General features: G+C 37.5%; 1 protein-coding gene across 3 annotated transcripts in view; it reads right to left on the bottom strand.

Moving 5' to 3' along the window:
- p4ha3 (prolyl 4-hydroxylase, alpha polypeptide III) overlaps positions 1–10,645 on the bottom strand; it is a 56,028-nt gene extending 45,383 nt beyond the window's left edge. Inside the window, exon 1 of one of the 3 annotated variants that reach the window (XM_074640530.1) lies at positions 10,276–10,645. In XM_074640530.1, coding sequence (XP_074496631.1) covers positions 10,276–10,466 — 191 coding nt within the window. In that variant the 5' untranslated portion in view covers positions 10,467–10,645. The remainder of the gene's footprint in view (positions 1–10,275) is intronic. The other 2 variants (XM_074640528.1, XM_074640529.1) reach the window with 2 other exon arrangements.
- Positions 10,646–14,694: the final 4,049 nt, after the last annotated feature.

Raw genomic sequence — 14,694 nt, 5'->3', positions numbered from 1 at the left:
CAAAAGTCGTAATATAACAAGAGGGATTTCCAACACCTAATGACAATGTGGCAGCCTGGAGAATAACACTTCTCAATCACTGCCAAAGACATCAAGAGCTCCCAGCAAGCATGCTGATGCTGCAGGAACCAATGCACGGGCATCAATCGCAGGGACGTCCCACACCAATACACATGGACGTACTGAGGAGAGATGCTGGACAGTGCTGGCTTTCCGATAGTTGTATTATCACTCTTTCCATCCACCACTATTGGTTTTGTGTTATCAGCCCTACTTGTATTAGTTATTACAGCTGCTAGACTGCTATTGTGGCTGCTTCTATATCTCTCTCTCTCTATCTCTCTCTCTCTCTCTCTCACTCTATCTATCTATCCCCCCAGCCGGTCTCGGCAGATGGCCGCCCGCCCTGCGCCCGGTTCTGCTCCAGGTTTCTTCCCAGTAATCGGGGAGTTTTTCCTGGCCACAGTGCACTTGGTGGATCCTGTTGGGTCTCAAAACTATGGTGTACGGTCATAGACCTGCTCTACATATAAAGCGTCTTGAGATAACTTCTGTTGTGATTTGACGCTATACAAAAATAAATTGATTTGATTTGATTTGATAACTGTACGAGAAGAAAAGTCATAATAAAACAAAAATGAAGTCATAACTGTACGAGAAAATAAATCATAATATTACGAGAATAAAGTCACAACTTTGCAAGGAAAAAGGGTCGTAATATTACGAGAATAAAATAACTTTACGAGAAAAAAAATCGTACTACTACGAGAATAAAGTCATAACTTTACGAGAAAAAAAATCGTACTATTACGAGAATAAAGTCATAACTTTACGAGAAAAAAAAGTCGTAATATAACGAGAATAAGGTTATAACTTTACGAGAAAAAAAATCAGAATATTACAAGGATTAAGTCACAACTTTACGAGAAAAAAAATCGTACTATTACGAGAATAGTCATAACTGTACGAGAAAAAAAATCTTAATATGACGAGAATAAAGTCATAACTGTACGAGAAAAGAAATCATAATATTACAAGAATTAAGTCACAACTTTACGAGAATAGGTCGTCAAATTACGAGAATAAAATCATAACTTTGCGAGAAAATAGGTCGTAAAATTACGAGAATAAAATCCTAACTTTGCGAGAAAAAAAATCATAATATTACAAGAATTAAGTCACAACTTTACGAGAATAGTCACAACCTTACGAGAAAAAAGGTTGTAATATTACGAGAATAAAGTAATAACTTTACGAGGAAAAAATTGTACTATTATGAGATTAAAGTCATAACTTTACGAGAAAGAAAGTTGTAATAAAACGAGAATAAAGTCATAACTTTACAAGAAAATTAATTGTACTATTACGAGAATAAAGTCATAACTTTACGAGAACAAAAATCGAACTATTACGAGAATGAAGTCATAACTTTACGAGAAAAAAAGTCATAATATTACAAGAATTAAGTCACAACTTTACGAGAATAGGTCGTCAAATTACGAGAATAAAATCATAACTTTGCGAGAAAATGGGTCGTAAAATTACGAGAATAAAATCATAATTTACGAGAACAAAAATCGTAATATGACGAGACTAAAGTAATAACTTTACGAGGAAAAAATGGTACTATTACGAGAATAAAGTCACAACTTTACGAGCAAAGAAATCGTAATATGACGAGAATAAAGTCATAACTACGAGAAAAAGAGTCGTAATATAACGAGAATAAAGTCATACTGTACAAGAAAACAAAATGGTAATATTACGAGAATAAAGTCACACCTTTACGAGAAAAAAAGTCGTAATAAAACAAGAATAAAGTCATAATTGTACGAGAAAGAAATCGTAATATTAAGAGAATAAAGTTACAACTTTACCAGAAAAGAAATCGTAATGTGACGAGAATAAGGTCATAACTTTACGAGCAAAGAAATCGTAATATGACGAGAATAAAGTCATAACTTTACAAGAAAATGATTGCACTAGTACGAGAATAAAGTCACAACTTTACGAGAAAAAAAGTCGTCATAAAACAAGAATAAAGTCATAATTGTACGAGAAAGAAATCGTAATATTACGAGAATAAAGTCACAACTTTACCAGAAAAAAAATCGTAATATGACGAGAATAAAGTCATAATTGTACGAGAAAGAAATCGTAATATTACGAGAATAAAGTCACAACTTTACCAGAAAAGAAATCGTAATATGACGGGAATAAAGTCATAACTTTACGAGCAAAGAAATCGTAATATGACAAGAATAAAGTCACAACTTTACGAGAATAAAGTCACAACTTTACGAGAATGAAGTCACAACTTTACGAGGAAAAAGGTTGTACTATTACGAGAATAAAATCATAACTGCACGAGAAAAAAAGTGGTAATATTACGAGAATAAAGTCATAACTGTATGAGAAAAAAAATCTTAATATGACGAGAATAAAGTCACAACTTTACGAGAAAAAAACTCGTACTATTACGAGAATAGTCACAACTTTACGAGAAAAAAGGTTGTAATATTACGAGAATAAAGTCATAACTTTACGAAAACAAAAATCGTAATATGACGAGAATAAAGTAATAACTTTACGAGGAAAAAATGGTACTATTACGTGCATAAAGTCATAACTTTACGAGAAAGAAAGTTGTAATAAAACGAGAATAAAGTCATAACTTTACAAGAAAATTAATTGTACTATTACGAGAATAAAGTCATAACTTTACGAGAACAAAAATCGTACTATTACGAGAATGAAGTCATAACTTTACGAGAAAAAAAGTCGTAATATTACGAGAATAAAGTCATAACTGTACGAGAAAAGAAATCATAATATTGCGAGAATAAAGTCACAACTTTACAAGAAAATAGGTCGTCAAATGTCGAGAATAAAATCATAACTTTGCGAGAAAATAGGTCGTAAAATTACGAGAATAAAATCATAACTTTGCGAGAAAAGAAATCTTACTATTACGAGAATAAAGTCATAACTTTACGAGAAAAAAAAGTCGTAATATAACGAGAATAAGGTTATAACTTTACGAGAGAAAAAATCATAATATTACAAGAATAAAGTCACAACTTTACGAGAAAGAAGGTTGTAATATTACGAGAATAAAGTCATAACTTTACGAGAACAAAAATCGTAATATGACAAGATTAAAGTCATAACTTTACAAGAAAAAAAGTCTTAATATGACGAGAATAAAGTCATAACTGTACAAGAAATAAAGTGGTAATATTATGAGAATAAAGTCATAACTGTACAAGAAATAAAGTGGTAAATCTGACCAAGATTGTTGGTGGAACAAATCCATGACAAACCAGGGGTCATTCCAGGACGCAGAGCTGTAGTCTTACACACTTCTCTGCGCTTCCATTAGAGCAGTTACCCACCCATAGCTTAACCCCAAACCTAACTGAGACTGTGTCTGCCCCACCTAAATTAATTAAATCAAAAGTAAACAGAAGAGGAGTTAAACATAATAATCTAATAAAATCTAACACTAGCACTGCAATAAAGCAACAAAACAGGAGAATTAAATGTGGACTCTTAAATATCAGATCTCTGTCATCTAAAGCTCTACTAGTAAATGATTTAATATCAGATAATCACATTGATTTATTTTGTCTTACCGAAACCTGGCTGTGTCAGGAAGAATATATCAGCCTAAACGAATCCACTCCCCCGAGTCATATTAATACTCACATTCCTCGAGACACCGGCCGAGGAGGTGGAGTTGCAGCCATCTTCGACTCAAGCCTATTAATAAACCCTAAAACTAAACTAAATTATAACTCATTTGAAAGCCTTGTTCTTAGTCTTTCACACCCAACCTGGAAAGCACTACAGCCAATTTTATTTGTTATAGTGTACCGCGCTCCAGGCCCATATTCTGAATTTCTATCTGAATTCTCAGAGTTTCTATCAAGCTTAGTCCTGAAAACAGATAAAGTCATTATAGTAGGTGATTTTAATATGCATGTGGATGTTGATAATGATAGCCTCAGTACTGCGTTTATCTCTTTATTAGATTCAATTGGTTTCTCGCAGAACGTGCATAAACCCACTCACCGCTTTAACCACACCCTCGACCTTGTTATGTCATATGGCGTTGAAATTGAACATTTAATTGTTTTTCCACAGAACTCTCTTTTATCAGACCATTATTTAATCACTTTTGAATTCTTATTACTAGACTATACACCATCAGATAAAAGTGTGTACACTAGATGTCTATCCGATAGTGTTGTAGCTAAATTTAAGGAAGCGATTCCATCAGCATTAAATTCAATACCATGTCTCAATATAACAGAGGACTCGTATGTTAATTTTAGCCCTACCCAAATTGATCATCTTGTAGATAGTGCTACAGACTCACTGCGAGTCACACTTGATTCTGTTGCCCCTCTAAAAAAGAAGTTAGTAAAACAAAGGAAGTCAGCTCCATGGTATAACCCTCAAACACGTAAATTAAAGCAAGCATCGAGGAAACTGGAAAGGATATGGCATTCCACCAAACAGGAAGAATCTCATTTAGTCTGGCAAGATAGTCTTAAAACATATAGGAAGGCTCTCTGTGATGCCAGAGCAGCCCATTACTCATCATTAATAGAGAAAAATAAGAACAACCCTAGGTTTCTATTCAGCACTGTAAAAAGGCTGACAGAGAGCCACAGCTCTATTGAGCCATGTATTCCTACAACCCTCAGTAGTAGTGACTTCATGAGTTTCTTTAATGATAAAATCATAACTATTAGAGACAAAATGAATCACCTCCTACCGTCAACTGGTACCAATTTATCCTCAAACTTAGGAACCTTAGAAACAGCTGTACAACCTGATATATATTTAGACTGCTTTTCTCCTATCGATCTCCACAAATTAACCTCACTGATCTCCTCATCTAAATCATCTACCTGTCTCCTAGACCCCATCCCAACTAAACTGCTTAAAGAAGTTTTACCTCTAGTTAGCACCTCTTTACTGGATATGATCAATGTGTCTTTACTAACAGGCTATGTACCACAGTCCTTTAAAGTAGCTGTAATTAAACCTCTTCTTAAAAAGCCCACTCTTGATCCAGAGGTCCTAGCCAACTATAGACCTATATCTAACCTTCCCTTTACCTCCAAAATACTCGAAAAAGTAGTTGCCAGTCAGCTGTGTGACTTTCTACAGAACAATCATTTATTCGAAGATTATCAGTCAGGATTTAGAGTGCACCATAGCACAGAGACAGCACTAGTGAAAATTACAAATGACCTTCTAATGGCATCGGACAAAGGACTTGTCTCTGTACTTGTCTTGCTAGATCTCAGTGCTGCTTTCGACACCATTGACCATGACATCCTATTACAAAGACTGGAACATTTAATTGGCATTAAAGGAACTGCACTAAGTTGGTTTAAGTCCTATTTATCAGATCGATCTCAGTTTGTACATGTCAACGATGAGTCCTCCATGCACGCCAAAGTTAGTCACGGAGTTCCACAGGGTTCTGTACTTGGACCAATTCTATTTACCTTATATATGCTTCCCTTAGGCAATGTTATTAGAAAACACTCCATAAACTTCCATTGTTATGCAGATGATACCCAATTATATCTATCAATCAAGCCAGACGAAACAAACCAGTTAACTAAACTTCAAGCATGCCTTAAGGACATAAAAACCTGGATGACCTGCAATTTCCTGATGTTAAACTCAGACAAAACTGAAGTTATTGTACTAGGCCCTGAGCACCTCCGAAACAAATTATCTAATGATATAGTTACTTTAGATGGCATTGCCCTGGCCTCCAGCACCACCGTAAGGAACCTGGGAGTTGTCTTCGACCAGGATATGTCCTTTAACTCTCACATAAAACAAACCTCACGGACTGCCTTCTTTCATCTACGTAACATTGCGAAGATCAGGCACATCCTGTGTCAAAATGATGCAGAAAAATTAGTCCATGCATTTGTTACCTCTAGACTCGATTACTGCAATTCCTTATTATCAGGCTGCTCCAATAAGTCTCTTAAGACTCTCCAGTTGATCCAGAATTCTGCAGCACGTGTACTGACTAGAACTAGAAAAAGAGATCATATTACGCCTGTATTAGCTTCTCTGCACTGGCTGCCTGTAAAATCCAGAATAGATTTTAAAATCGTCCTCCTCACCTACAAAGCGCTAAACGGTCAGGCCCCATCATATCTTAAAGAGCTCACAGTACCCTACTACCCCACTAGAGCACTGCGCTCACAGAATGCAGGGTTACTTGAGGTTCATAGAGTCTCCAAAAGTAGAATGGGAGCAAGAGCCTTCAGCTATCAAGCTCCTCTTCTCTGGAACCAGCTCCCAGTTTCAGTCCGGGAGGCAGACACCGTCTCTACATTTAAGAGTAGGCTAAAGACTTTCCTCTTTGATAACGCTTATACTTAAGCTGCTATAGGCATAGACTGCCGGGGGACTTCCTATGACACACTGTCATAAGGAACTTCCTATGACACACTGGCTGTTTTCGAAACCGCATACTGCATACTACTGAGGAGCGCAGTATGCAGTATACAGTACATACTGTATACTGCGTTCCTCAGTAGTATGCAGTATGTGACAGTTAAAGTGATGTATTTAGCAGTATGCTAGACGAGGCTTAAGCCTTCAAACCAGCTCTTAAAGCACAGGACAAAAAAACTAACTTGTACCACTATTACAATATTATCAAAAAATACAACTTTGATTTTGTTGTTTATGTTGTGCTTGTTTACTTTATAAGATACTGCAGGTTTAAACTATTTATTCTGACAGCTCATAAAGAAGTCCGACAAACAGGATCATCAACGAGGAGAGACGGGAAATATAAAACATTCATCCACAACGTTTACTTTACTCAAACTGCTTTTTCAGTTACAGCAAAAGGACTGATCTCCCTCCAGATATTAGAGAAATGTTAAAAAAGTGTCATGTTGTCTCATCAGGAACCTCTCTGCCCTGTCAGAAGCTGCTCTTTCCCTCTCCTCTTCTCTCTCCTCTCCTCTTCCTCTCCTCTCATCTTCCCTCGCCACTCTGCTGCTCTGCAGCCGCTCTGTGAGCGTCACTGGCCGGCTCTCCAGCGAGCTACGCCCGCGGGCGATTGTGGAGCTTTTTAACTCGAAAAAAGGCAAATAAACACAGGTTCCTGTTAATTTATAATGGACATCTGTGTTGTGATACTTAAACAAACTATCCGTCAACAAGGAAATCAAAGCCTCTCGTCTACAGACCGGTCTCTAGAGAGCTCCAGCAGCTCATAGCGGTCTCTGAGCGTGACTACCCGGCTTGCTGGCAGCGACCCGGGCAGGCGCTCGCTGGCTGTCACGGTATTCTGTGGAGCTTCTAAACTCCGACAACGGTGGAACAAATGTTCGATTCGCCATCTAACTTCGTAAAACTGCCGATATTAATAATCTACACAGTTGATTTCTCGCCTCAAAAACTTTCAGAAGTGAATTTAGTGTTGAAATGGCTACAGAAAACGTAAAAAAAGAGCAGCTTTTAGCTGCTGTTTTTATACCCGTAGCCTGTGCTGTTCCGGCGCTTTGCATTGTGGGATACAGTAGGCGAGATAGACTGGTCCGATGCATACTGGAGAATTTTTCCAAATCAGTACGTCATCCAGGTATTTCTGGCATACTGGAGATTTTTCTTTTGTTCGCATACTGCATACTACATACTACATTTTGGCCAAATCAGTACGTACTACTAGTATAGTATGCGGTTTCGAAAACAGCCACTGAGCTCCCCTCTCCTTATGTATATACTCATGTCCCATGTCCATGTTGTTACTAACTTCATTCCTTCCCGGGAGTCCTTGTGCCTCCTTGTCTCGCAGCTAACCGTGGAGCGGGGTCACACCTGGAGCGAGGTTATACCTGGAGCATGGGTACACTTGGAGCAGGGTTTCACCTGGATCTTGGTGGTCTCCGGTATTGTGGCTGCATCTGCTGCCGCGTCGGTGCCTGCTTGACACCAACTGCTACCATCCCTAATTAACTACGTCTGTACGAGGGACTACCAATGCTAACGAGGGATTTCCAACACCTAGTGACAATGTGGCAGCCTGGAGAATAACACTTCTCAATCACTGCCAAAGACATCATGAGCTCCCAGCAAGCATGCTGATGCTGCAGGAACCAACGCACGGGCATCGATCGCAGGGACGTCCCACACCAATACACATGGACGTACTGAGGAGAGATGCTGGACAGTGCTGGCTTTCCGATAGTTGTATTATCACTCTTTCCATCCACCACTATTGGTTTTGTGTTATCAGTCCTACTTGTATTAGCTATTACAGCTGCTAGACTGCTATTGTGGCTGCTTCTCTATCTCTCTCTCTATCTCTCTCTCTCTCTCTCTCTCTCTCTCTCTCTCACTCTCTCTCTATCTATCTATCCCCCCAGCCGGTCTCGGCAGATGGCCGCCCGCCCTGCGCCCGGTTCTGCTCCAGGTTTCTTCCCAGTAATCGGGGAGTTTTTCCTGGCCACAGTGCGCTTGGTGGATCCTGTTGGGTCTCTAAACTATGGTGTACGGTCATAGACCTGCTCTATATATAAAGCGTCTTGAGATAACTTCTGTTGTGATTTGACGCTATACAAAAATAAATTGATTTGATTTGATTTGATTAATATTACGAGAATAAAGTCATAACTTTACGAGAAAAAAAATCATAATATTACAAGAATTAAGTCACAACTTTACGAGAATAAAGTCATAACTGTACAAGAAATAAAGTGGTAATATTACGAGAATAAAGTCACAACTTTAAGAAAACAAAAATCGTAATATGACGAGAATAAAGTAATAACTTTACGAGGAAAAAATGGTACCATTACGAGAATAAAGTCATAACTTTACGAGAAAGAAAGTTGTAATAAAACGAGAATAAAGTCATAACTTTACAAGAAAATTAATTGTACTATTACGAGAATAAAGTCATAACTTTACGAGAACAAAAATCGTACTATTACGAGAATGAAGTCATAACTTTACGAGAAAAAAAGTCGTAATATTACGAGAATAAAGTCATAACTGTACGAGAAAAAAAATCATAATATTACGAGAATAAAGTCACAACTTTACAAGAAAATAGGTCGTAATATTACGAGAATAAAGTAATAACTTTACGAGAAACAAAATCGTACTATTACGAGAATAAAGTCATAACTTTACGAGAAAAAAAGTCGTAATATAACGAGAATAAGGTTATAACTTTACGAGAGAAAAAATCATAATATTACAAGAATAAAGTCACAACTTTACGAGAAAGAAGGTTGTAATATTAAGAGAATAAAGTCATAACTTTACGAGAACAAAAATCGTAATATGACAAGATTAAAGTCATAACTTTACAAGAAAAAAAGTCGTAATATGACGAGAATAAAGTCATAACTGTACAAGAAATAAATTGGTAATATTACGAGAATAAAGTCATAACTTTACGAGAAGAAAAATCATATTACAAGAATAAAGTCACAACTTTACGAAAATAAGGGTTGTAATATTACGAGAATAAAGTTATAACTTAACGAGAAAAGAAAATCGTAATACAACAAGAATAAAGTCATAACTTTACGAGAAAAAATTGTAATAATACGAGAATAAAGTCACAACTTTACGAGAATGTTTTTTAATAAAACGAGAATAAAGTCATAACTTTATGAGCAAAAAAATCGTAATATGATGAGAATAAAGTCATAACTGTAGGAGAAAAAAAATCTTAATATGACGAGAATAAAGTCACAACTTTACGAGAAAAAAAGCACCATAAGGGCTAGAGCCAGCCCTGATCTTGTTTCCAACCTAATGAAGGTTTCTGACTGGAAGAAAGTGCAGCTGATAAAACCTTCTTTGGACAGGTCCAAAATCTTATGCTGGAACCAGACATAAACTAATAACGTCACCACGGTGCGATGTCATTTTGGGATAATTTCGTCCAAATGAGGTTCATTTAAATGCAGGATTCCCAGCTGTGGGTCTGAGAATGTGCCCATAAAGCTCCACATGTGTCCTCGTCATCATGTCCACACACTTGTTCCATTAGTACTCCCTGTCTGTCTGTGTCTGAGGAGGGGCTACAGGATGTGTCACACTCGCTTGTTACTGTTAACAGAGACTTTTCTTGAATAAAAGAGCAGTGAATTAGTCCTTTCTTTCTCCACAGACAGTTCAGATGTGCTGCGCTGTTTCTGATCAAATCAATGAATAGTTTAACCCCATCATCTCCAGCGTGTCCTCGTGCATGCCACTCACCGCTTCATGTCCTCCAGTCTCTCTACCTCGTGGTCAATATAAGTTCTCAAGTAATCGATCAGTTTCCGTTCAACGCTGATCGCCTGCTTCACGTTCAGCAGCGACGTATACATTTCACCTAAAGAAGCAGGAATCACAGCTACAGCCAGCAGACTCCAACTGAAGTAGACACATGATGTGGGAGACTTCATCTCCAGCGCAGATCATCAACCTATTCCCTCTCTTCTTCTTCTTCTCCTTCTCCTTCAGCAGCAGCAGCTCAGTGACTGAGCTCCTCTCTCTACTGGACTGAGGAGCTTCAGGGTTTACCAACGTGCCTCTGAGGTCCACGCGGGGATCTCCCTCATCTGCTCTGAGATCAGCTGTCTCCTTGTCTCCTTGTCTCCTTGTGTGTATGGGGCTGGCCTGCAGCCTCAATTCAGTCAGGACAATTCGTTTCTCATAACAGTACGCACCCGACATGTTTATTTGCATTATTAATAACATCAAACTTTATGGAGTTATGGTCCATTTGGGATGAAACGAGCTGCACATTCAGTTTGAGCCTTGACCCGTGCAGATAAATGATGTGAGTGGATTAAAAGCATGTTATGATGTATACACCACTTTCATTCAACTCATTTGTATTGCCTTAAACTGGCTGATTAGAGGAAGGCATTTACTCACTGGTTGAATGCATTTAGTATTAAGTTTGGAGTCAGTGCGACACCTGCAGGTGGATGCTCTGTATTACAAGCAAACTGCCATTTTAAAGGTGCACAGTAAAGACATTTTCACTGACTTCATTGTTGTGGCGAATCATAAAAAAATAAAAGAAATAAGAGAGAGCAAACTGTAAATTATTGCTGTACAGTGTTTATAAATTATATGTATATACATATATATATATCATAATAATTTAATTTAAGCAATAATTTACAGTTTGCTCTCTTATTTCTTATACAGTATACAGTATATAAAGAGAGATTAGGGCTGTCAATCGATTCAAATATTTCAAACACGGTGGACTTAAATTGTTAAACCTTAAGGCACTCAACTTTGCACTAAAAGCATCCCTTATACCAAAATGGATCTTAAATCTGCAGTGGTTTTCAGCAAAATTATTGAGGTCTGCTTATCTGCTGTTCAACAAAGAACTCTATCCTTATCTCCAGTTAACTGCTTTTCAGTTCACTACATTAAAGAGAAAGTCATTTCCATACTTATCAGGCTTTTTGGAAGAGGCCATAGTCAGTTGGTTTCAAAACCAATATCATCAACCAGAGTTAAGTTATGAAATCCAGAGCCAAGTGTTGTGGTATAATAGAAATATGTTGATCAACCTTTGTTTATTGAATCAATGTTTGAAAAAGGAATATTATTTATAAATGACCTCTTGAATAGTGGGGGCAAAATCATGTCTTATGATGAATTTAAAATAGTATACTGTAATGTTTGTGACCTTTTTACATATAATCAACTCTGTGCATCTATACCTCAGATCAGGAAAAGGAAGCTATCATTATGTACAAAACAAATGGCATGTTGCCCCTACATTAAGGACACAACATGGATGAATAAGAGGAAAATAAACAAGAAAATATATCAGTTATACATGCATCTAAAAACATGTCTGCTGCACCAGACAAATGTATCCCATGGAGGAAAGTATGTACATGTATTTAAACAACTTCTTTTGATGTCTCCATTAGAATTTTACAACTAAAACTAATCTACAAATTCTTGCCTACTAAGAGAATGCTAAAAAAATGGGGCATCCAACAATGTGACTTCTGTAGATTGAGTGAGGAGGAAGAGGAGTCAGACATTAATTTATTTTGGTATTGTAAGGAAGTTGCATTATTTTGGATTAAAGTTGAAAAGTGGATGTCAGTCTACAAATCAAATTTCTATAGCTGTCCTTTATCTATAATGTTTGGTGATTTAAGGGATGATGAAAAGGGAAAAGACCTGAACAACATCATCATTATGATGGGGAAAGCATTTATATTTAAAGCTATAAAAAGACAGCAGTTAAACACTGAACGTTTCAAAATGTTTTGAAACATCAGTGGGTTCTTGAGAGGGATGTTAATAGAAATAAAGAACAGAATATCATTTTTGAGCGTGGGTGGGATACTTTGAGTCAGGGTGAAAATTGGAGTTAAACAAAAATTCATAAATAAATAATGTCGATAAAAGGTCAACTAAAGGGATGTAAATATGTCCTTTTTTGTCTGTATAATAGAATAGATAATTGTGTAAGCGAATATATCTAAGTGGATATGTATATGAATGCGTGTGTAGATATAGACATATGTATATACTGTATGTATATGTATCTATATATGAGGTTGGTTGTATGTATATGAATATGAATATGTATGTATATGAACCTTTTGGCACTGCACTATTACAACGGGTAGCACTTTTTTTTCTTTTCTTTTTTTATGTTTTTTTATGTTTATATATGTTGTTGCTGCTGTCTGTATGTCCCTTTACAAGTATGTGTATGTATTCCTTTAACCTTAAATTGATTAATGATTAACTGCATGATTGTCCATAGTTAAACCTGCAGTAGGCAGAACGTTTTTGGCATAATTGGGCAAAAATCCCATAATAACCTTTCAGCAAATTGTAATTCAAGTGTTCTGAGAGAAAACTAGACTTCTGCTCCTCCTCATGGCTCTGTTTTCAGGCTTTAGAACATCTAGCCCGTGACGGGAGACTTTGACCAATCACAGGTCATTTCAGAGAGAGAGAGCGTTCCTATTGGCTGTTCATTCAATGGAGGCGGTTGTCAATCACATCCGAATTCCAATCAAACTAGGCAGCACTGATCAAATATGGATTAATATTATGTTACTGTAATGCCTATTTCTCTCCTCAGATGTTCTCAGAAACATCTTGTAGTGTACTGTTTAGCTGTAAAATGAGAACATTTGCTCTGGCTGGTGGGCGGTGCTTGGAACTTCCTCAACTTATCTCAACATGGCTGCCGGGTCACAAACTTTCCCTGTACAGTAAAGTACAAGATGTTTCTGAAAACATTTTGAGAAATAGGCATTACAGTAACATAATATTGATTCATATTTGATCAGCGCTGCCTAGTTTGACCGTTTGATCGGAGTTAGTGAGTGATTGACAGCTGCTCAGAGACGGCAAGGCTCCAGCTCAGCTCTGATTGGTTGTTTTCCTCTGGTCATTGAAATCTTGCAGATGCCGTTTGGAGCACCGGAGGACACAGAGACACATAATTTTTTTCAGATTACCTGTCTCATGCACTACTGTCAGGATATAGTGACCAAATGAGCAAGTATACTAGGAATTTACAGGTAACCACTTTAATATTTCCCCCCAAAACAAACTCTCATCATTCTCATATCATTTTATAATTGACTTAGTGATAGGATAGCACAAAAATGCAGAACAACGAAAAAAAAAAAAGAAAGTAAGTAACATATGTGGTCTACAGACATCTGTTCTCTTGCTATGGGAAGAGCAAATATCACTACAGAAATCCGTACAAAAACATAATTTATACATTCTTAAATGACATTCACAGGTGCAATTTGGTTATTTGAGGCCCCCAAGGAGACAGTGGCTTACGGCTTACATGCAAGATATCTTAAATCCACCCTCTGAATTGTGTACATAAACTGCAACAGAAACACCCTGACGCACCAGCCATAGTGCTGGGAGACTTAAATCACTGCAACCTGGACAGGTCATTACCCCATTAGCCAAACAGGCACACAGACAGCGTCTGGAGGAGAACTTTAAAGCCAACAATCCTAAAAGACTCTCGGACACTATGAAGAGGATGACGGGAATGTCATCCTCTAACAAACCTATGATGACAAACAATGAACTTGTGTCAGCAAATGAGCTAAATAGGTTCTTCACTCGGTTTGACTCTGCCGGTTATCCTGAGAAATGTGCAGATTTTCTCAAGAATACCACACCCACTAGTGCAGATAGGATTGTCATTACTGTGGATGAAGTCAGGAGCATTTTCCAACGTGCCAACTCAAGGAAAGCTCTTGGCCCTGACTCGAGCAGTGCTCTTTTTTTAAAATCTTTTGCCAGGGAATTGGCCTGTTGGGCAGCCTATCTTTCAACTCTCTGTTGACACTCACACCATTCCACTAGCTTGGAAGACATCACATATTAAACCTCTCTACAAAAAACCCTGTCCTAAGGAGTGTAATGATTTTCGGCCAATAGCACTCACATCTGTTATCATGAAATCACTTGAGAAGATTATGGTCCGTCATCTCAACAAAGAAATAGGCAATACACAGGACCCTTTCCAATGTGCCTATAAGCAAGGACGCAGCACTGAGGATGCAGCTGTCACTCTTGTGCATCTTCTCTCCAAACACCTTGACAAACCAAAAAGATTTGCCAGAGTTCTTTTCCTCGATTTCTCCTCAGCTT

This window comes from Sebastes fasciatus, chromosome 7, assembly GCF_043250625.1.
Source record: "Sebastes fasciatus isolate fSebFas1 chromosome 7, fSebFas1.pri, whole genome shotgun sequence".
Lineage (NCBI taxonomy): Eukaryota > Metazoa > Chordata > Actinopteri > Perciformes > Sebastidae > Sebastes > Sebastes fasciatus.
Note: the sequence above shows the minus strand (reverse complement) of the source record. Positions and strands in the feature narration are given on the sequence as shown.